This window comes from Piliocolobus tephrosceles, chromosome 17, assembly GCF_002776525.5.
Source record: "Piliocolobus tephrosceles isolate RC106 chromosome 17, ASM277652v3, whole genome shotgun sequence".
NCBI lineage: Eukaryota > Metazoa > Chordata > Mammalia > Primates > Cercopithecidae > Piliocolobus > Piliocolobus tephrosceles.
Window position 1 is genome coordinate 51,316,122 of NC_045450.1, and position 23,762 is coordinate 51,339,883.

Here is a 23,762-nt window from a genome sequence, read left to right on the forward strand (position 1 = left end):
TTTCCTTCCTTCCTGCCTTCCTTCCCTCCATCCAACCATCCATCCATCCATCCATCCATCCCCACCTCCCACCCTCCCTCCCTCGGTCCTTCCTTCCTTCCTTCCTTCCTTCCTTCCTTCCTTCCAGCCATTCATCCATCCATCCATCCATCCTAAGCACTTAGCACAGCATCTGGTAGCCCACAGCCAAGCTGGAGAGCTGTCAGGGTGTAGAGCATTATGGGGAAAGTGAGGGAGCCACACCCCAGCCACAAGCCTCCATCAGGAACATCAAAAACAAGTAGGGCCAGGTACGGTGGCTTATACCTATAATCCCAGCACTTTGGGAGGCCAAGATGGGAGGATCACTTGAGCCCAGGAGTTTGAGACCAGCCCAGACAACATAGCAAGACCTTGTCCCTATAAAAATTTTTTAAAAATTAGCCAGCCATGTAGTCTCAGCTACTCAGAAGGCTGAGATGGGAGGAATGCTTGAGCCCAGGAGCTCAAGGCAGGAGTGAGCCATGATTACACCACTGCACTCCAGCCTGGATGACACAGTGAGACCCTGTCTCTTAAAATAAAAATAAATAAATGGGGAAAAAAAAAAAAAAAAGAACAGGCTGATCGGGAGGCAGAACAGGTCAGCAATCTCAGGAGAAAGATGAGGCAAGAGGCTGCATCAGCTTGGAACCATGACAGCCACTCCAAGGCATATCCCCCAGGGCACCTGACCTACAGCAAAGGAGCCTGGGAGAGCAACTTAGGCCAAGGATTCCAGGGGCAGGAAAGGCGAGCTAATTATTTTTTATTTTTATTCATTCTTTTCTGACCATTAACATAATAAACATGCTTATTCCAAACCAAAACAGAACTTTTGCTCACTTCACTAAGCCTGCCCCTCCCACATTCCCCATCTGGGTAAATGAGTCCACCATCCACTCACTCCAATCCAATGCAGACATCACCCTTGACTGACATCTCTCTCTCTCCTCCTCCCCCCGCTCTCTCTATCACATCCTTCATCCAATTCCTAGCTCCTCTCTTTCACAAGAGAGTCTGAATCCAACCCCTTCCCACCTCCTTCCACAGTAATCAAATTCACCATCGTCTCTCACTCACGTCCCTGGAGGCTGCCAGCCTTCTGCAGCCTGTGCTCCACCTAAATGCTGAAAGATTCTGTTAAAACCTACATTAGGGCTGTGCATGGTGGCGCATGCCTGTAATACCAGCACTTTGGGAAGCTAAGATGGGAGGATTGCTTGAGTCCAGGATTTTGGGACCAGCCTGGGCAATATAAAAAGACTCCATCTCTATATATTTAAAAATAATAATAATAAAATAGTTTAAAAAAAAAATTTGATCATGATCCTCATGTGTTCAGTTCCCTCCAGGGATGCCTAAGGCCATATCAAGTTCCAGGCTCAGCCTCTCACTTCCCCTCTGAACTCATCTCAGGTCCCTTCCCCAATGTCCACTGTAGCCAAAGCCACCCTGGCTTCTGCAAGGTTCTGGAACATGCTGAGCCTGGCCCTATTCCCAGCCTCTGCACAGACTGTTCCCTCCGCTCTGTCTCCCTACCCCACCCTGCCATGTTCTCTTTCTTGTTATTCACATCTCCCCTTAAACGTCACCTTCTCAGAGAGGCCCCCTCTGACCAATTCTCTCTCTATCACATCAGCTTAGTTTAATTTTCTGCACAAAGATTTGAACTCATGTATTCATTTTCCATTTCCCCCCATTAGAAGATAAACTCCATGAGAGATAAACTTCATCTTGTCTCATTCACCATTATTTCCAAGGATCCATCATATTAAACCATCAAATGAGCAGAAAACTTAAAAACTATAGATGAATATGAAAACAAAAGCAAACATTACCATAATTTCCACCATTCAGAGATACCCAACAGCACCAGATTCCTGCAATTCCTCCCAGTCTTTTTTCTATATATGCATATATTAAACATTTGGGATTGTAATATTTACAGTGTTGTGCTCTGCCTTTATTTCCCATGAAGGGCATTATTCTAACTAATTTTAGACCAAGAGAAAAGTTGCAAAATAGTACAAAGAACTCCTTTCCACTCCTGGCCCTGCTTCTCCTGAAGCTGACATCTTATGTAACCATAGTATAATGATCAACAGGAAATTAATATTGATACAATGTTATTAACTATACTACAAACATTATTTAAGTTTCCCCAGTGTTCCATTAATATCCTTTCTCTATTCCAGGAGCATATACAGGATCCCACATTGCACTGAAGTTGACATCTTATGTAACCATAATATAACGATCAAGAACAGGAAATTAATATTGATACAATGTTATTAACTATATTACAAACACTATTTAAGTTTCCCAGAGTTCTACTAATATCCTTTCTCTATTCCAGGAGCCTAGCCAGGATCCCACATTGCATTTGTATATTTTCCTTTGTCTCCTCCAGTCTATAATAGTTCTTCAGTTTTTTCCTTGTCTAACATGATCTTGGTGCTTTTAAAGAGCTTTTTCCAATCAGTTATTTTGTTGAATGGCCCTCCATTTGGGTTTGTCTGGTGCTTTCTTATTACCGGAGTCAAGTATGCAGTTCTGGCAAGGATACCACACCAAAAAAAAAAGATACTGCCAGGCACAATGGCTCACATGGTAATCCCAGCACTTTCAGAGGCCAAGGCAGGCAGATCACTTGAGCTCAGGAGTTCGAGTCCAGCCTGGGCAACATGACAAAAGCTCTACTCTACAAAAAAATACCAAAAATTATCCAGGACTGGTGGCATGCACCTGTAGCCCCAGCTCCCCAGGAAGCTGAGGAGGATCACCTGAGCCCAGGAGGTCGAGGCTGCAGTGAGCTGTGATTGTGTCACTGCATTCCAGCCTGGGTGACAGAGCGAGACCGTCTCAAAAGAAAAAAAAAAAAAAAATGATGATACTGTCTTCAGTGCGTCTTCGTAAAGGCTTCATGATGTCACTATGTCTTATCACCTTGATCACTTATTAAGCTGGTGTCTATGGGGTTGCCATCTCCACTGTCAAATTAGTTACTTTCTTTCCCTTTTTACTTGATAAATAATATTGCGGAAAACAGAAACTATGCAAATCTTGTTTCTCCTCAAACTTCAGTCCACTAATTTTAGTATCGACAGGTAAATCTTGTGTGTGTGTGTGTGTATATATGTATATATATAAAATATATGTGTGTGTGTGTGTGTGTGTATATATATATATATATTTTTTTTTTTTTTTTTTTGTAGGCAGAGTCTTGTTCTGTCGCCCAGGCTGGAGTGCAATGGCACCATCTCGGCTCACTGCAAGCTCCGCCTCCCAGGTTCACGCCATTCTCCTGCGTCAGCCTCCAGAGTAGCTGGGACTACAGGTGCCCACCACCATACCCAGCTAATTTTTTTGCATTTTTAGTAGAGACGGGGTTTCACTGTGTTAGCCAGGATGGTCTGGATCTCCTGACTTCATGATCTACCCGCCTCGGCCTCCCAAAGTGCTGGGATTACATGCATGAGCCACCGCACCTAGCCTGTGATATTTTTAACTGTGGTGTTTGTGTAATGGCAAGTCTCTGTTTAAAACCTCTCTTGCCTTTTATGTGTATTAACTGGAAATCTATTATAAGGAGGCACTCCCTTTCTTCCTTGTTTATTTCTTTAATTGTTTGTTTATATCAGCATGGATTCGTGGATATTTATTTTAGTCTATGTGTTAGAATCCAATACTATCGTAATTTATTTTTTCCTCAAACTGGTCCAGCTTTGGCCATTAGGAACTTCAGGCAAGCTCCATTCCCTTGACATGGTTCCATCACCCCCAACCCCCCTGCACCTTCTTTCTAGCACCACAAGATATTCCAGGCTCATCTTGCCATTCCCCTGTGGCATCCCTGGAATCAACAACATCTCCTAGGAGCCCTGGTTCCTTTTACAGGAGAATGATGTTTAGAGACCAAGAACTGGGTACCAGGTGTGCTCACTGTTACTGGGTGCCATTGCTTCTAGACCCACTCAGGACAGAGCTAGGAAACATAGGTATGTGTACTAAGCACACATAAACATACACACGGATCTATATTTCTGTATCTATCTATATATAATTTTATTATTTATTTAGAGACAGAGATTTGCTTAGTTACCCAGGCTGGAGTGCAGTGGTACAATCACAGCTCTCTGCAGCCTTGAACCCCTGGACTCAATCTATTCTCACACCGCAACCTCCCAAGTAGCTGGGACTACAGGCACACACCATCACACCTGGCTAATTTTTGTATTTTTTGTAGAGACGGGGTTTTGCCATGTTGCCCAGGCTGATCTCTAACTCCTGGGCTCAAGCAATTCACCTGCCTTGGCCTCCTGAAGTGCTGGGATTACAAGGGTGAGCCACTAGAGCTTAAATTTTAAAATCATGAGTTTAGACTAACATCTCCTATTCTAACACAGCACCACAGGGTTTATTCTAGCCCCCTCTCTATTATTTATAACCTCTTTCACCAACAACAAGAAATCCAGCCCTCATAGTCTACAATCTATTTACTTGTTTGTTCAACTTTAGTATACATAGTTGCAGAATCACTAACCTATATTCCTGGGAGAAACAGCTTTTTTTTCCCCCCCATTGCAACCTCTGCCTCCTGGGTTCAAGCAATTCTCATGCCTCAGCCTCCCGACATAGCTGGAATTACAGGCATGTACCACCACACCTGGCTAATTTTTGTATTTTTAGTAGAGACAGGGTTTCACCATGTTGGCCAGGCTGGTCTCTACCTCCTGACCTCAGGTGATCCACCCACCCTGGCCTCCCAAAGTGCTGGGATTACAGGTGTGAGCCACCATGCATAGTCAAGAAACACTTTTAATAACTATACAACTTTTATGTTCAGAAATTTTTGCCTTTACTCTTACCATATCCAGTAAAGATACTGTTTTCCATAGTTATATGTTAGTTCTGTTCTTTCCTGCCCCTTCAGTATGGTTATGTTACTCACCTGTGGTAGAGTGGAGTTCATCTGTAATTATTTGTTTTCTGTTTTCCACATCCTGGTTGCTCTTATTTATTTTGGCAGTATGTGAAAGGTATGTGAAACATTGCTATGTCACAGTATGTAACAGTCACAGTTATAGAAAAAGACATTTCAGGCTGGGCACAGTGGTTCACTAATCCCAGCCCTTTGGGAGACCAAGGCGGGCATGTCACCTGAGGTCAGGAGTTTGAGACTAGCCAGGCCAACTTGGGGAAACCCTGTCTCTACTAAAAGTACAAAAATTAGCCAGGTGTGGTGGCACACACCTGTAATCCCAGCTACTCAGGAGACAGGCACGAGAATCACTTGAGCCCGAGAGGCAGAGCTGCAGTGAGCCAAGAACATACCACTGCACTCCAGCCTGGGCGACACGGTGAGACCCTGTCTCAAAAAAGTAAAAATAAAACATATTTCAGAGAAGTTTCATTCCCTTCTCATCCCTGTAGCCCAGTCCCATCCTTTCCTTCTTTCCAGCCTTTTCCCACCAACTTATTTTTGTCTCTGGGTGTCCTTCCTATATTTCCTTTGCATCTGTTTATTTTCTTCTATCGCTTTTTTTTTTTTAATTTATTTTTCGAGATGGAGTTTCATTCTTGTTGCCCAGGCTAGAATGCAATGGCGTGGTCTCGGCTCACTGCAGCCTCCACCTCCTGGGTTCAAGTGATTCTCTTGCCTCAGCCTCTCAAGTAGCTGGGATTACAGGCACCCACCACCACGCCTGGCTAACTTTTTGGTATTTTTAGTAGAGATGGGGTTTTGCCATGTTGCAGGCTAGTCTTGAACTCCTGACCTCAGGTGATCCACCCACCTCCCAAAGTGCTGGGATTACAGGCATAAGCCACCGCACCTGGACTCTCTACTTTCTAACACAAAGTATCTATAGCAAACTATAGATACTCATTTGGGCACTGCTTTTTTCATATAACTTTATGTCCTAGAAATTATTTCATATCTATTCAGAGATCTTCCTCATTCTTCTGTACAGCTGCATAGTACTCCATCATGTGAATGGAAAATGGTTTACTTAACCACTCTCTTACATATGCATCTTTAGATTGTTTCCAATATTTTGTAATGATTAACTATCTCCCAGGACACCTGTGTTCCACAGAGCCCAGAGCCCAGCCTGGTAAACAGAAAAAGAAGAAGAAACACAGAAAGAAATTAAAGACAGCTTCTGTGGACAGCAGTAAATGGCAATACACATTCTGGATTCCATGACATAGGCTTTCTCTTAGCTTCTGTTTAATGATAGCTTCTGCCAAGTTCACTGTCTTATGTAAACTAGAGGAACACGAAATTCACTCCAGCCTTAGGGAAGCTGAGGGGATGGGATTATTAGGAAAAGAAAGTGTGTGCCAGTAACCCTGGGGCCTTCAGTGAGTAATTCTGGCCAAGCCCAGAGCAGCCAGGGATGTATTATTACTCTTCCATTCTGAACAATGGATGACTGACATTTGCAAGAGCTTGTCAATTATTCTAATAACTAACTCTTTAGGGTGGAGAGGGCCAAGGAGATCGGTGTTCCTCATTCCACACACACGTGAGGGAGCTCCCCACCCCAGGGCTCTAGGAAAACAGAAGTGATTCAGATTCCATAGTATCCTGTGGGTAGATAGGTTTCAGGACCACCTTTTACCTGCTCTGAGGTTTAAATGGCACCACCGTCCCAGGTCTAATGGGCGAGTTTGCAGGAAGATTGTTCTGACTGATTTATTCCCCAGGTGGGGGGACACTTCTCATCTAGGTGAAGGGCTCCTACGGAAATGAAAGGGGCAGAAAGGGAAAGTGAAAGGCAAAAACAAGCTGGGTAATGTTTCCAGAGGTCCACATTCACGCGTTTGTAAATTCGGTCACTCGTGTCATTGGAACAAGGACAAGGTGGTTTCATTCCTCACAGGGGTAGGCCTCGCAAGGGACATTATGGTGTGGGACAGGGATGGTGAGGGTGAGGATGAGGGTGGGATGACGTGGGAGCAGAGGGGAGAGGGAGGTGAGGCCCAGAGGACTCCGCAGCGCTGATGCCAAGTCATGTGACCGGGTCTGCGGGTGGGCACTGCCCTCTTGCCTTTCCCCCACCTCCCAGGGCCTCTAGCAAAGCCTTGTAGGAACCTTCCAACTTATCTTAGTTATGCCTTGGAAAGGGACATTATCAGTATCTGGATTACAGTGTGGATGGGGAGCAGTGGGCTCTGATGCCAACCGTGGCCAGAGCAGGAGCTCCAGGCACCATCCTGGACAGTCAGGCCCCGGAAGAAGGAAGCCAGGAGCCAAGAGGTGGAACCAAAAGAGAAAGGTGGGAAGAGCCTGGGACCCCGCTGGCCACTAAGCCACCACAAAGCCCGAGACCGCCCTGCTACACACTTCTTTTGTGTAAAAGATAAATATATTTCTATCTAGTTTCCAAAACAAACAGGTACATAAGATATTTTTAAATGGTTATAATCACATATTTTACATGTACAGTCAAAAAGCTTAAATAAAAACAGGAATAAACGCTAACTGAAAGAAAATGTATATGACGTGCAACATTTTTAAAAGTCAGCGAGAGGTAGAGCAGCTGAGCAGCTCTGGCGTGTACTGATTTCATGTCCCCATGGAACTACAGTCTCAAAGCAAGGATGAGGTGGGCCCAACACATCTGGAATGTCACTGCCCTGGGTGGCCCCTCTGGCTCTACAGGGATGCCAGCCCCTGCCATGCCCCTCCCAGCCATGGCCAGGAGCCTCTGGGGAGGACCTCCCAGTGCTCTAAGGACAAGGCCCCATTGTGCCCATGTCCCATCTGTCCTTCTCCTGCCCCAGTCCACAGTGTCTATGACTGCTCTGTGGCCCTTGCCCCCACCAGCTCTGCCTGCCACAGGGGGACAGTCCGCAGCCCTTGTGCAAGCTGGCTTCAGCCGTTTCAGGTATGGTCTCTAGGATGGGAGGTTTTTGCGACCTGTCCTGGCTGCTGCTGATGCGCCCGGCCTCCTCTCCAAGGTGGAAGGCAGGGAGGACAGCAGGCTCTTCTTGGACCCATACATTCCATGTTAGGAAACATGGGGTTTGAAAAATAAAAACACGTTACTCTACTGGCAAAAGGATGCTGGCAGGAGCTAAAATCACTGGCCCAGGAAGCACTTCAAAATCAACAACAGGGCTTAGGTGAAGGAGTTACTGGGTATCATAGAGTAAGAGAAAAATCATGGGTACATGTTCTCAGGATCTCTTGAGATTGTGCCTTGGGCAAAAAGAAAGTGGAAAAAAAAAAGAGAGAAATCACATTTCCCCCAAAATGGATGCGCAAAATGAGCCTAGGGGAAATATTGGACTGTTCATTTACAAATTCTCAAGATGGACCCCACATGTCAAGATTCCTGGTAGCAAAGGTTCTGCCTTCCCCAGTTTTCCAGCTAATTAGCAGCACGTGGGCTACAGGTGTTGCTAGACACAGCTCCCGCCTGGCTGCTGCCTCTCATCCTGCCAACGGCACAAGAACTGGTCCGAACAGGAAGAACCAGGAGTTGAAGGCCTTGACTTCTTAACTCTCTGGGACTGGCCCAGCAGGGTCACTTGGCACCTCTGCAGAGTTGGAGCACTGCACGTACAGGTGCCCATACTCACAGGGGCCTGGAAGTGGCCTTGCTACCTCTATTTACAGCTAATGGCTGCTCTGAGAGCCCATGGCCTGTTTCTCCAGAGTTGAGCCTTAATCCTTCCCAGGGTTTGCATCCAGTCTTCCTGAAGCTCACTCTGCCCACCTCCAAAGCTTCAGGACTAGCAATGCTTCCAGAGCCTTTATTTGCAAATCCCAGCTTTCCAGACTGTCCCCAAAGGGAATGTTCTTTCTCTCTTGTTTTCTGCTTGATCCAAGGGACGGCCTCGCTTTCAACGCAGTTCCAGCTGAGTGAAGTTAAGGTATTTTCTGAACCAAAAAAGATGATTTCAGGCTCTATGGCTCGAGGCATTCCCCTGGATGAAAGAACATTTCAAAAAGACTTAAGGCCACTTGTGCCTCTCCTTGGGCCACAGACTTTCAGTAATTCCAAGAGCAAAGCTCCTTATACAAGGACACACATAGTATGGGAGGCTTGGAAGCCAGGGATGGCTGCCCCTTGCCTCCGCTTGGCTCTGGGCAAACCAGCCACATACCAAAAGCGACTTCCCTGACATGGAGTTGGCAGCAGCTCAAGCAGGACCTTCATCACCAAGGAGCCAGAGCACCATTCAGGAGCCAGCGTGTGAATCTCCTAAGGTCCTCAACATGCACATGAGGATGTGGAAGATGGGCCTGCAGCAGCCTTGGGCGGGGAAACCACTGAACACAGGGCTCCAGTCAAACACAGCACAATTTTGTGGAAGTCTAGAAATGCTGACTGTCCTTGGGAACTGCTCAACATTGAGAAAATGTTATCGGCTCCAAACACTGCCAGCTCTCCCCAAAGAGACATGAAAGCCTCCAACCAGAAGAGGCAGGGTGATGGGGAACAGTTCTCAGGAGGAGGCAGCCAGGGCAAAGGAAAGTTGCGGAGTTGGCTGAAAGTCTGAATGGTGCCAGCTCCGCTGCACACTGGCTGTGTGACCTCTGGGGAGCCCTCAATCTTTCTGAGCTTCAAATTCCTCACCTGGGACATAAGAATCCTACCTCAGCCTCCTGATGAAGGCTGAGATGATTGGTACACAGCACCAGCGTGACGTCAGGCACACAGCAGGTGCTCTCCCTAAGGGCTTCATGAAAGCAACTCGGCAGCACAAAGCCACTGGAAGAGGCACCGGGGGAATGTGAGGCTGCGAACAGCAAAGGGCTTGGCAAACCCATTGGTCCCGTTTGTCACTTACCCACGAGGGCCAGAGACTTACGACAAAGACACTAGCAAAGGAGATGAGACCATTAGGAAAATCAAGCTGGCCAGACACAAAGCCCTCCTGGGAGCAAGTTTTTCCAGATTGCTCATAATAGCTAACTTGGCAGCAGCAGGCATTTTTCAGACATGATCCATAGACCTTTTGCCTCCTATGGGCCAAGCTTCCGATTCTCTGGAGTTAATATTCGATCCCGGTTTTGTTCAAAGAGTTCTAACATCCTCTCCATGTGGTGGTCAGCCTCAATCACCTGGAAATTAGACACATGGGTCACAGGGCTGCACTGACCTCAGCAGCATCCTCCCTTCACAGCTGGAGAGAGAGAGATGGAAGCAGGCGGCAGGGGGCAGGGGGCACAGAGAAGGTTGCAGGCAGATAAAAAGGAAGGTTAGAGCCAAATTGCTCTCAGCTCTAGGGCAATCTACATTTCCAATGAGGTTTTCACTTAAGAATGTACTATAAGGGCCAGGTATGGTGGCTCATGTCTATTATTTTCAAGCACTTTGGGAGGCTGACACCTGAAGATGACATGAGCCCAGGAGTTTGAGACCAGCCTGGGCAACACAGTGAGAACCTGTAAGCTCACGAATGATTTGTTTTTTTCCCTTATCACTTTCTACCCTCCTTTTTTTTTCATAATGAGGGAGAAAAATAAACTGTACTTACTTAAAAATCTACTACAGTAGGCCAGGTGCAGTGGCTCATGCCTGTAATCCTAGAATTTGGGGAGGCCGAGGCAGACAGATCACTTGAGGCCAGGAGTTTGAGACCAGCCTGGCCAACATGGCAAAACCCCATCTCTACGAAAAATATAAAAAATCAGTCAGGCATGGTGGCATGTGCCTATAGTCCCAGCTACTAGGGAGGCTGAGGCAAGAGAATCACTTGAACCCAGGAGGCAGAGGTTGCAGCAAGCCAAGACTGTCACTGCATTCCATCCTGGGCAACAGAGCAAGACTCTGTCTCAAAAACAAACAAACAAAAAACTACCACAGTAATATCTCACTTTCCAGAACCTCACTGCCTACAAGAGCCATGAGCAGAAGTGTTTGAGCCCAAACAGATGTTCCTACGGCCACGCACAAAAGCTGATGCATAGTCCTGCCTCGCAGTCCATCAAACATTGTTCCTATAGCCATGCACAAAAGCTTGCACACAGCCCTGCCTCACAGCCCATCCCATGTTGTATACGTAACCATCTTAGGTTCCCTCCAATCAAAACTCAGAGGGACCCCAGACTCCGCATTTCTTGGGAGCGTTTGGGCCACTGCGCATTTGTGTGAGTAAAGAAATCTGGAAACAGCAAACTGGAAAACAAGGATGGGGGAGTGAGGAAATGCTGACAGGGGCAGACACATCAATATCAGTCAGAAATGACACATGGCAGCAAGAGAAAGGAGGGTTACTGTAAAAAGTAAACACAGGAATGCAGAGACATTAGTGGGCAGGACAGACAGTTCCACACCTCAGCACTTCCTAAGGGCATCACTGTGTGACAGCCCAGACCAGACACTGACATTCCTTCTGATGACCTGAGTCACCCAACAAAGGTGAAATGAGGTTCTGTGTCATCCACGGAAGAAGGAAGGTCACATCAGAGGAACCACCATCACAAATGGTGAAAACTGAAACCCGGGTCTACAGTCTTCGCTGAAGATGCTGGATCAGTGACAACCGCCAGGTGTGACGGCACTGACACAGACTGCCTTCCCTTGGGTCTGGCCAACTCACTCTGAGACTCAGCCCAGAAACAGGGACTAGGAGAGAGAGGACCAGCCTTCCCACCTTCCTCCTTCCAAGTTGTCAAACTCTAAAGGACTGTGCCCTCCCCTGTCTGCAAGATGGCTGACATTCCCTGGGTCACTCCTCTTTCTAGAACAGTCTCGTACCCTGTAAGGGAGTCTCACTTACCAGAACAGGGGCTGCCACGGGGAAAAGGCTGCCTTTGATGAGCCACTCCTCATGGAGATGGTGAATTGCTTCCAGGTATTCCTGCCAGGGAAACATAAACAGTCTATCGGAAGTGGGTAGGGCACACCCCGCCCACCAACAGTCTCAAGCAGAGGGGAACAAAATAGTCAATGACCACGGTCAGTGACTCAGACAAAGCAACCCTGCAAGAGCAAACCTGGCTCAGGCAGACAGTGGCAGACGCAGCTGCACACTCGGTGGCCAGGTTGAGCAAAACAACAGCAGAAGTGTCACCAGCCACCCTGCTCTGCTCCACTGAGGGTTCATAGGCACAAACACTGGCCCTTCCTCTGGCGCCTGAATCAAAGCCAAGGCAAAAAGCAGGACCCACACCTGGCTTCTCCCATTTACTGCCACTTCTGCAGCAGCAGGGCCTCAGTTCCTTCAGACAGGGGCCCAGCCCCAGGGAGCCTCTAAACCCTCCCCTCTGTCTTGCAACCAAGAGGACTGTGACCCTCACCCCTTGCCCTTCTAGTCCCTCAACAACTCATAACCTATAGACCCTCAAGACTATATAAAGACCACCAGCTGCAGAAAGCCTGATGTGGCGGAGCCCAAGGAAAAAGGGGCACAGGCCCTCTCGAGCCATGGGGCCTACATACGGGGCAGAGCAGATACTCATGCTCTCCCAGGCACAGAGTGGGATGGCTCCTCACACAGATTTCACTCGCCATCACAGGCTCACGTGTCAACTCTGCAGCTGCCTTTTCATCTGCTGCCCAGCTCTCCCTTGGCAACAGGAGCCAGATGTGTCCCATGGACTTGGTCAAACCCTTAAGACAATGGCTTGGATCACAACTTGGAGGGACCCCAGGCTTGGGGAGCATCTGGGTCACTGCAGAGCTGCTGTGCCCATCACAGCATGGTCCAGCCTGGCCCCATTCTACTACACTCCATCTTCCTAGCATTCTTGTCTCCAAGATTTCAAAGGAGCTGCCCAGAGTGAAGCCCGGGCCTTTGTGGCAGGAATGCATCATGCTGGCAACAGGAAAAAACAAGGCTGAGCAGGGCTTCAGGAGTTGGACAGGCCTCCCAGGGCCCCCAGTCCAGCCTACCCTGAGCTCAGAACCCCTGACGCCCCACTGAATGCTTGCCCAACTTCTGTCTCCCTCCAGAGGCAGTTTTTCACATGGGACATTCAGTTCAATACTAACTGAGCAACTACTAGACACCAGGCCCCAAGGCACATGCAGAGGACACAGAGAGAATAAGACCCAATCTTAAAAAGCCGGTATTAATGAGGGATGGGGGAAAAAAGGTATAAACAAATAGTGTCAGTATGCTGTCCAAAGGTCTGTGATCACAGAAAGCCAGGTGGTGGGTTTGGGGGGGTTACAATGGAAAGAAGGTCGGGGTGGCTTCCTGGAGAAGGTGATATCTGAGTAATACTTTAAAGTCAAAGGAAACGACTGTGCAAAGGCACATTTGCATAGCTCCACTGTGCGTGTGGAGGTTTGTGTGTGGCCACAACTAGTTCCTTACAGCCAGAGCATAGAAAGTAAGGAATGGAGGAAGATAATGCCAGAGAGGCAGTTGGGGCCGGGTCATAAGCCATATTACAAAGTGAGGACTGCATCCTAGCCAGCAGCAAGGCACTGAAGGGTTCTAGGCTGGAAAATTGCACACGTGGTATAAGTATTGGAAATATCAGCCGCGTAACAGCCTGGAGGCCGGATTTTGAGGGAGATGTGAGGAGGGAAGGACCAGGGCAAGAAGCACAGCCCGGGCCTGTATTGGCAGAGTCCCCATGAGAGTCAGTGTGGCCTGAGCAGAACTCAGAGGGGCATGGCATCTCTCCAATGGGCAAGCACTACAAAGCATGAGCACTGCCTCCGTCCTGGGCACTGCGCTGAGCACTAGGGATGCAGCAGTGCACAAGGGGGCTGGTCCTGCCCTCCTGGAACTCACATTCTAGGGAGGACCCAGAAAGCACAAGGCCAGGCAATCTTCAGGAGGCAGAACAGACAAGCCCTGGTGCTGCCAAGATGGGGAGGGGCAGGTGGAGAGGGGAGGAGAACGCTGCCAAGCAGGAGGGTTGCCAAACCGTGAGTCAGCAACCACAGGAAGCCAAGCAGATCTGGACATCCACGTGGGTCTCTGGCCAAACAGGAAGTCAGAGTTCACCCTCTGATACACTTGGTTCCTGTTTCTCTCTCTGCAGACAAGGGCACAATGATCTCATGGGGGTGGGGCTAGGAGAGGAAGCCGGGCGTGGACAGAGGTGGTTTCCCAGTTTGTCTTTAACCAAGTCAAAGAGGCCTCTTACCAGTGGAATGACCTTCTCCTCTTCCCTGCATCTCCTCTTTAACCTCTGGTAACAAGTCTCAGGATTGGTCCGAAGATAAACTGAGGTTAAAAGAATACGTGGCTCTCAGGACTCTGCTCATGGCTTGGAAGCGAAGCAGGCACACGCGCAAAGGCAGGAGGAAGGTCTGCACAGCTCGAGTAGGAGGCAGGGAGGGCCAGCTCTCGGCTTGACCACTGACCCTCAGCCCCGATTTTCATTCTCTTTCCATGTCACCAGCCCCGCGGGTTCGTTTTGAGGCTGAATGGGATTCTGTTCATAGACATAGCTCAGCACAGGCCTCACACCAAGCAGGTCTCAGTGAATGTTCAGGCTCTGTCCTTTCTGTTCTTTACCAACTAGAAAACCCATCAGATCACCGTGGATTGAGGTCTGAAAGTAGCAGAGCCAGGGAGGGAATTTTAAAGAACAAAGGCCAAGGTTCTTCTCCATGACAGACCAGAAGCCCCAAATTCTGTCTGCCCTCAGGTAGAAGGCTGAACTCCTATGGGGAAGGAATTGTCGAGTGCCTCATCCATTGCCCCCAAGGGTTGGGGCCCAGCCAAGCACATCCTCAAGGAGCCCAGGAGAGAGACCAGAGAGGGAGGTGGGAGGGGTGCATCTCACCAATCAAATCAATGGACACGTCCATGTTCCTCAAGATCCAGTCAAACCATTCCGACAGAACCACATAGTCCACTTCTGGCATCTTCCCACTGCAATGAGAGTTATAAGGGCTTATTCACCTAAGAGAAAGCTCCTGGGCTATGCAATTCCCCCAAAAGGATCTGGAGATGGCTCTCACTGAAAGGGAGTCACCAAGGGTACCAGGGTACAAAGTGATCCATGCAATACTGGACATGCAGTGACAAAGACCCTAAGCATTCCCGACTTCCTGCTGCCTGGGGGCAGCTTATGGCGCAATGCTGCAAGGGCCATGGCACAGAGTGATGGGAGAATTCACTTGGGATTGGAACTCTAAGCAGAGAAAGGGACTTTAAAGCTTGTGCCCTGAGAACAGAGACAGTGCTCAGATTGGGCAATGAATCAGCAAACCAATTTCACTTCTAGAAATTTATTTTGTGGACCAGGGTGGTGGCTCATGCCTGTAATCCCAGCACTTTGGGAGGGTGAAGTGGGAGGATCGCTTGAGGCCAGAAGTTCAAGACCTGCCTGGGCAACATGGAACGACCCCCATCTCTACAAAAACTACAAAAAAATTAGCTAGGTGTGGTGGTGCATGCCTATGGTCCCAGCTACTCGGGAGACTGAGGCAGGAGGATCACTCGAGCCCAGGGGTTCAAGGCTGTAGTGGGTCATGATCATACCACTGCACTCCAGCCCGGGCAACAGAGTGAGACCCCTGACTCCGACAAAACAAAAATTTTATTTTGTGAAAATAATCATGATGCTCACTGTTGCACTGTTTAAAACAATAAAAAACTAAATCTTGGTAAATCTATATAACAGAAAATTCATGCAGTAACTGAAGGATGATATTGTAAAATAATATTTAATGGCATGGAAAAATTTCAAATCTAATGTTCAGTGAAAGCAACATGATCTAAAACTGTGTATACCCCAACCACATTTCCAAAAGTATTCACCAATGCATTTTGGAAAGGCAGGAAAGAAAAATATCAAAATGTAAACAGTACTTTTCTCGAGCTGCAGGACTATGTGAGACTTTTCTTTTATTCTTTATACCTTTTTGTATTTTCCAAATTTTAACAACACATTACTTCTCAAATCAGCAAATCAGCAGTGGGGGTTGGGGAGCATTACTACACATTCTATTTTTTATTTAAGACAGAGTCTTACTCTGTCACCCAGGCTGGAGTGCAGTGGTGTGATCTCAGCTCACTGCAACCTCTGTCTCCTGGGTTCAAGCAATTCTCCTGTCTCAGCCTCCTGAGTAGCTGGGACTACAGGCGTGCATCACCATGCCAGGCTAATTTTTGTATTTTTAGTAGAGACAGTTTCACTATGTTGGCCAGGCTGGTCTCGAACTCCTGACCTCAAATGATCCACCTGCCTCAGCCTACCGAAGTGCTGGGATTACAGGCATGAGCCACTGTGCCTGGCCTACTACATATTTTAAATGTTAACTTTAAAAGAAATAAAAGAAGGCAAGAAAGTGGGAAGGAAGAACAAGCCCAGGGTGAAGGAGAAATCTGGCATCTATTCCCGGTATTTCTGTGGGTTTCCTGTGACCTGGGAGGAAATCAACAGGAAAGAGAGAGCAGGAATGGCCACGGCTGGAGGGCACAAGCACATCAGCAGGCAGATGACCCTCACAGGCCTAGCAGAGGAATTCTCCCTTTAACATCCTCCATTCCACTAGTGGCTCCATGTGGGACCCGCTCAGAGCTGGGTTCAGCAAGACTGGCCATGGAGGGGTGACTGTACCTGAGCCATGTGCAATGGGAGGCTCCCGGGGGAGGGGGCGAGGAGGGGCTGACTCCATCCCACGAGGGGATGAGGACGGAAGGAAGTAAGAGGCTGCAAAAGTGAGGCAGGAACTCTAGGAGGTCAAGGGCACAAGCAGCCCTGTCTTGGGGCCTAACAGCAAGGCATGACACCAACTGGGGAGGGACATTCTCCCCTAGTCTATGAGACCACCCCCATGTCCTCAGCAGAGAAGAGCATTTGACAGAGGAGCGGGACAGTGGACGGAGAACAGCAGGGGGGCCTGAGCAGACTGCAGCACAGAAGCCAGGGCAGACCAACCTGTGGGACTGCCAGGACTCCCAGCTGCGTGGGAGAGGGGAGGCGGGCGCAGTGGGAAGGAAATCCTGCAGCATTACAGAGGGGATTCCCAGTCAACAAAACTCAGGCACTACAAGTTCAGGTGATGACTTTGTGCCCACAGGCTGCCTCCCTGCCTCCTCTCCACTTACCTCCTTAAAAGTAGCCTATTCTTTATTCAGGGTCCATCCAGAGACGCAAGGGCTTCAGGGAAACCTGACCCACCCCAAGCTTCCAAGCCTTAGGGTAGGCACAATGGGTCTAAGGGAAGTCATCTCCCCTGGTTCCAGCGATGGGTTCGGGAAGCCAAACTAAGCCAGTCAGTGCAGGGCCTCCCCCAGCCAAGGGCCCGATTTGGATTAGGCAGGCATGAGGGAAGTTTGCAGGGACTTACAGAAAAGATACGTCCGCACACTTAGGGAAGAGCCACTAGCAAGACACCTGCCCTTACTCCAACCAGTGAATGAGAAGCCCAATGCTGCCGCGACTACATTGTCCCCCTGAAAGAATTGCGCTGAGGACACGAACAGGATGCAGAGCAGGAAAATGCAGAGAAACAAGGCCAGAGGCATCAAATTAAGCCATCTGTTGGGAGTTGACGACAACTCATTGTTCAGGCTACCCTGAGTTGGGTTTCAATTAGTTCAGCTCTGAATATTTGATGTTCAAGAAACCAAACCACTCTCTCTTATTTTCCGTTTCTGGAAAAATTAGACTGAGAAAAAAACTGGCTCCAAGAAAATGTGGATGTGCAATGAGGAAGCTGCTGATTAGCTTCTCCCCTACTCCAGCAAACTCACAGCTTGAGGGCACAGAAGAGGTGGCACCGAGGGGGTGGAGCCAGTTAGCAGCAATTGAGGAGAAGCTAAGCTGCCCATGGGACAGTCTCCCAAGTCTCCAAGGCTGGACTAACCGCCGGAGGACCTCATGTGTCTACATAGTTCAAGGAAGACTGTCCAATCCCAGAGCTGGGAGGGTGCCCACAGGTATGACCATGGAACTGAACCACAGCTCAGAACACATGAAGCAGTGTTAACTAAAACCAAACCGACCACCACTGCAAAACGGTCACAGTGCACGGAGGTCCACACATGGAGACATGGGGAGGGGGTCACATCTGTAGGGGACTCTGGGACTGAGAGAATCTGGTGGCTCTGCCCCCACCACAGCTCCCCTGGGAATCAGCTCCAGGTAGTCACAGAGGCCTCCCACTCCCACTCCCACCACAGTCAAACAAAAGGCTTCCCCCACAGGGTTGGTGCAGACTGAGGGGCAGCCTCTCCCTTCCCAATGTTCTTGGAAGGGGTCCTTGGTGGGGTGGCCTCCCATGGGCAGGGTCAGTAGGCCAGACCTATTGAAAACCCTTCCATGACTGGAACTGGGTGCCTGAAGAGGCTGGGGGATCCAGGAGGACTGACTGACCAGTGGCTGAGCTGAGTGAGGAAACAGAAGCCTGATCTCCACGACTCCGAGGGACATGGGGCACGGCAGGCGCTGTTCTAACCGTACTTCCTCCTAGGAACTCTGCCCAGCTCCTCGTGTGTCTGTCTCAAGCATGGGGCTCCCCACACCACCGACAAGACAAGCCACAGCCTTTATTTCTACAGAACGCACAGAGAGTAATACCAAGCAAATCCAAGTCTGGCAAATCCAAGCACATGATTTGACTCAACAGTGGGCACAGGAGTCTCACCCCTCCCCTGACCCCAAGGGGGCAAAACCAAGGTCTTCGTCCACATGAATACATGAATCCTGCTGTTACATCAGCACAATTTCTTGCATCCTTCCCTGAGGCCCAGAGAGCCCCCAGTCTGTGCGGAATGGATTAGAAGAGCTCCCTTGTATATGTTATTTCCTTTTGTTTTCACAAGACCTTGTGAGGCTAGCTTCAGTCCCAATTTATAGAAGAAACCTGAGGATCAGAGAAGTGAAGTCCAACTCTGTCTGAGCAGGGGTTCAAGCCTGGCTCTCCCTAACCCCAAACCCAAATGCTCTCCATTGCACCACGCGCCCGCCCCACTCTGTCAGCTGACCTGGATGTCCAGTGTCTCTCTAGCCTGAGCTGCAGGAAGGCCACAGCTCTTAGGCCCATGACCCAGACCAGGAGGCTTCAGTCTAGACAGGAGCTGGGAAGAGCCTAAGCCCCTGGGCCAATCAGCAGGGGAGGAGGCCCAGCCTGTGGTTCCAAACACCAGGTCTTACTTAGTGTCCCCAGCCACCAGCCACAAGTGAGTCAGCACGCCATTTCCTCAGCTGGGCCCCACTCCACGCCCTCACTTCTGTTCTTAGAAAAGGACGACCAGGCAATCTTGTAAAACCTTTGCTTCCCATTACTCGGCCCACACAGTCACCTGCGTGGCCTCTTTAGCTACATGAATTTTGCTCACCACCTTCAGCTTTTCATGCTAGCCAGTTGCCCACCCCTTACAAGTTCCCATCTTTGGCCAGGCACAGTGGCTCACTGTGGCAGGCTGAGGCAGGCGGATCACCTGAGGTTGGGAGTTTGAGACCAGCCTGACCAACATGGAGAAACCCCGTCTCTACTAAAAATACAAAATTAGCCGGGCGTGGTGGCACATGACTGTAATCCCAGCTACTCAGGAGGCTAAAGCAGGAGAATCGCTTGAACCCAGGAAGTGGAGGTTGCAGTGAGCCGAGATTGCACCATTGCACTCCAGCCCGGGCAATAAGAGTGAAACTCCGACTCAAAAAAAAAAAAAAAAAAGTAAAAAAAAAAGTTCCCATCTTTAAGGACACTATGTAACTGGAATCTTCCTCTCCAGCAATTAACACAGCCCTCTCGAACCCCTGGTGGCATAATTGCACTTCCATTCTGCACACCCCAACCTCCCGGGGTAGACAGTGCCAGAAGAGGCGGGTCTCTCCCCTGACGAGCTCTTCATTTGTTCACGGCCCAAAGAGCAAGAATATCTTTCAAGAAATTTTACTTTGAGGAGATGCAGGATTCCAACATGTGGGCTTTTCTGGGGACTTGAGCCTGCCGTACACCCTTCTATCCAAGCCCCCACAGATCCCGAACCAAGGTTGCAAGAGTTTCTGAGAGAGAGAAAAAGACCAACCCGAGCACTGAAGGGGCAGTGGTAATGTGCCCTCCCACCTTGTGAAGGGCTCCCCATCACGGCATTTTCGGAAGCCTTTTCCTAGAGCATCCCAGGAAATGAGGAAACACAAGCTCCCAGGCAGGAGCTGACGCCCCACATGCCGCCGTGTGGTTCCCAGTACCCGGCTGAACTCCCTGCAGGTGGGAACCAAGACCCCTTATTCTAGGTATGGGCAAAGGACCCAGCCAAACTCGGTTTTTTACATTTTTGCATAGGTAGTAACAATGATAGTAATCTGCATTGGAGGAGCAGAAACCTCTAAAAACATCTACTTTGCTGGGCACAGTGGCCCACGCCTGTAATCCCAACACTTTGGGAGGCTGAGGTGGGCAGATCACTTGAGGTCAGGAGTTCGAGACCAGCCTGGCCAACACGGTGAAACCCCACCTCCACTAAAAATACAAAAATGAGCTGGGCATGGTGGTGGGCACCTGTAATCCCAGCTACTTGGGAGGCTGAGGCAGGAGAATCGCTTGAATCTGGGAAGCAGAGGTTGCAGTGAGCTGAGATCACACCACTGCACTCCAGCCTGAGCAATAGAGCAAGACTCCATCTCAAAAACAAACAAACAAAAAACCCACATCTACTTTCTCAGTAATACTTCATTGTGGATGACTGCTGCATCGAGGGTAGCTGGAGTTGTCCGGAGAGTGGCCAAGCTCTAGTATTCCTTCCCTTCATCATTTCTGTGGCTCTGGCTAAAAATACTTTTTACTTTGCCCTATGACTGCCTGACTCTTGGCCTAGGAATAAGTTCAGAAACCTTAAAAACAAACGTAACACAACAGGGCCCCCAGCAACCCAAATATGAAGCAACAAAAGTGAAATTAAGAAACCACAGGCCAGGTGCAGGAAACAGGAAATCCTGCACTGCACAGAACTTTTCACCATGGCCCCAAAGACAATCCTCAGGCTGGGGCTCTTGCTCTTATGACCCCCAAAGGTCCAGTGAAGCCCCAAGGAAGCCCACCTCACCGTCAGAACTCCAGGGGAAAAGGGTCGCAGCACAGGGATGGAGGGTGCCCTGTGGACCACCTGGCTACCAGCCTTTTTTATTTATTTATTTTTTAGACAAAGTCCCACTGAGTCACTTGTCACTTGGGCAGTGGCATGCTCATGGATCACTGCAGCCCTGACCTCCTGGGCTCAAGCAATCCTCCTGCCTCAGCCTCCTGAGTAGCTGGGACTACAGATGTGTACCACCAGGCCCAGCTAATTTTTAAATTTTTTTGTAGAGATGGGGGTCTTACTTTGTTGCCCAGGCTGGTCTCGAACTCCTGGCTTCAAGTGAGCCTTCCCCTTCTGCCTCCCAAAGTGCTGGGATTACAAGCATAAGCCACTACACCTGGCCCTGCCACCTTTTTGTAAGGCCCATATTCCTCAAAGTGTGATCCCTGACCAGTAGGAGTGTGGTCCCACCCGGGCACCTACTAGAAATGTGGCCTCTCAAGCCCCACCTCAGTGCTACTGAAGCGAAATCAACCCGTAAACAAGATGCACAGGTGGTCGTGGGAGAAGCTTAGAGTAAGGCCTGTCTGAAGAGGCAGAGTCTCCCCCTGGGGCTAGTACCTCAGGATTCTCAGCTTTGGGAGCCCCAGTGGGCCCTGAAGCCTTTGGCCTTGATGAGAGAAATCTAGATGTCTCCTGCCACTTCCTCATTTGCTGCTTGCCCTCACACAGCAGGGTTCAGAACACGTTCCCCTCCTGTGGTTAGTTCCTGCCCGATCAGGAAGGAGCCCTGGCTTTGTAATCCTTTCTCAGTTCCGTATCTGCCCAATAGGGTCAACAACCAGACAACAAATGCAGCTCCTGTCCATGGGTCCTTGCCCTGTTCCTTTACCATGACAGCAGATGCCCCAGTTTCCAGGGAACACATAAGCAGGTGCAGTTCGGCCGGGCGCGGTGGCTCAAGCCTGTAATCCCAGCACTTTGGGAGGCCAAGACGGGCGGATCACGAGGTCAGGAGATCGAGACCATCCTGGTTTGCACGGTGAAACCCCGTCTCTACTAAAAAATACAAAAAAAAAAACTAGCCGGGCGAGGTGGCGGGCGCCTGTAGTCCCAGCTACTCAGGAGGCTGAGGCAGGAGAATGGCGTGAACCCGGGAGGCGGAGCTTGCAGTGAGCTGAGATCCGGCCACTGCACTCCAGCCTGGGGCAAGAGGGGGAACCCCCTTCAAAAAAAAAAAAAAAAAGCAGGTGCAGTTCACAAGTGAATCACGCCCTGGGAAGGTGTTTTGAATGCCCCTACCCCTCGGTTCTCTGCCTCCTGGACTTAGGGACTCTGGGGTATGTGGCTGAGGGAGTGGGAACGCCAAGGCACATGCAAAGCGTGGTGTTTAATACAGCATCCATTGTCCTCAATGATAAGTATGTAAATTATTATTTTTAGATACAAACTTAAGAATATACTATGGAGGAAAATGCAAAATCCCAATGAATTCTAGGTTAAAACAGGAGACTCCAAGAAACTTCCAGGTTGTTGGCAGGTGGCTGCTTTGGACCACAGGGGCTGGGAGGATAAGTAAGCAGTGCTGTGGGAAGCTTTCCTTTGCCTTCAGAGGATTTCCATGAAAGGGTCCGAGGAATACTGCCTTTTCTCATCTCCCTAGCGACCACGGTGGATAGCCTGGCCCTCCAGCAGCCACAGTGCTCCCAGCAGCCTCTGGAGTGCCTGAGGCCACATGCCCACTGACAGCTTTTGGCTTCAAGAGATCTCAGTGATGGGTCTCAAGGCCCCAACAAGGTCTTCAGGGGAATCTGAGCCCCCGGAAAGCCATATGAACTTAAAACAATTAGATCCCAAGAACAGAAAGAAGGACACTGTAAGTTTCTTCTGTGGTTCATTGTCCCACAAAAATCCTAACCACAGAGGCCATGCATTCCGGGAGGGCCGGGGAGAGACATAAATATAAAGTCATCAGGGCAGGAAAAGAGCTAAAAAAATTAAAAGCTACATTCTCTTCCTAAACCACCCACAAAACAGCTCCAGGCGAGGCCCATGTCATCCGGACCAATGCCATAACCATAGAGATTGGGAGATACAGAACTGACACATCAGAAATGTGATGACACAGGACCATGGGTGGGAGTTACCAAAGCCTGTGGCCATCAGCAGGAGCTGTGACCTGGGCCAGACAAAGACAAATGGCTCCTGGGGAAATCTACCTGGCGCTGGGTGGCCTATAGGTTTGGGGGTGGGATTGGGGAACTCACAAATTTAATAAAGACCAAGGTGGACAAGGACCCGCAAAAGGGTCCTAAGACATGAAGGAGGCGGCAGGTCAAAAGGCTCTTCAAAGATGGATGAGAGGAATCAGAGATGAGAGATGGGCTCAGAGAAATTTAGAAACTTGGTCTTGCTCATAAACAGAGCAAACTTCAGAGCCAGGATAGAACCCAGGCCCACCAAATGCCACACTCTATCCTCTCCCTTTAACCTCTGGCCATCCCATTCCAGATTACTTGCTTCAAAAAGAGCCATCAGGCCAAGCACAGCTATAATCAGGCTCATGCCTGTAATCCCAGTACTTTGGGAAGCTGAGGCAGGAGGATCACTTGAGCCCAGGAGTTTGAGACCAGCCTGGGCAACACAGGGAGACTGACTCTACAAAAAATAAGAAATAAATTAACCAGAAATGGTGACATGTGCTATAGTCCCAGCTATTCAGGAGGTTGAAGTGGGAGGATCTCTTGAGCCCAGGACGTCAAGGCCACAGCGAGCCATGATCATGGCACTGCACTCCAGTCTGGGTGACAGAGCACAAGCCCATCTCAAAAAAAAAA

At 49.2% G+C, this 23,762-nt stretch overlaps 1 protein-coding gene across 1 annotated transcript in view; it reads right to left on the minus strand.

The window, feature by feature from the left end:
• Positions 1-7,434: 7,434 nt before the first annotated feature.
• Positions 7,435-23,762, minus strand: part of TK2 (thymidine kinase 2) — a 43,147-nt gene continuing 26,819 nt past the window's right edge. The window contains 7 exon segments of the mRNA XM_026456496.2: positions 7,435-10,102; positions 11,764-11,844; positions 14,090-14,169; positions 14,735-14,911; positions 15,000-15,019; positions 18,365-18,403; positions 20,350-20,364. Coding sequence (XP_026312281.1) covers positions 10,004-10,102; positions 11,764-11,844; positions 14,090-14,169; positions 14,735-14,911; positions 15,000-15,019; positions 18,365-18,403; positions 20,350-20,364 — 511 coding nt within the window. The 3' untranslated portion in view covers positions 7,435-10,003.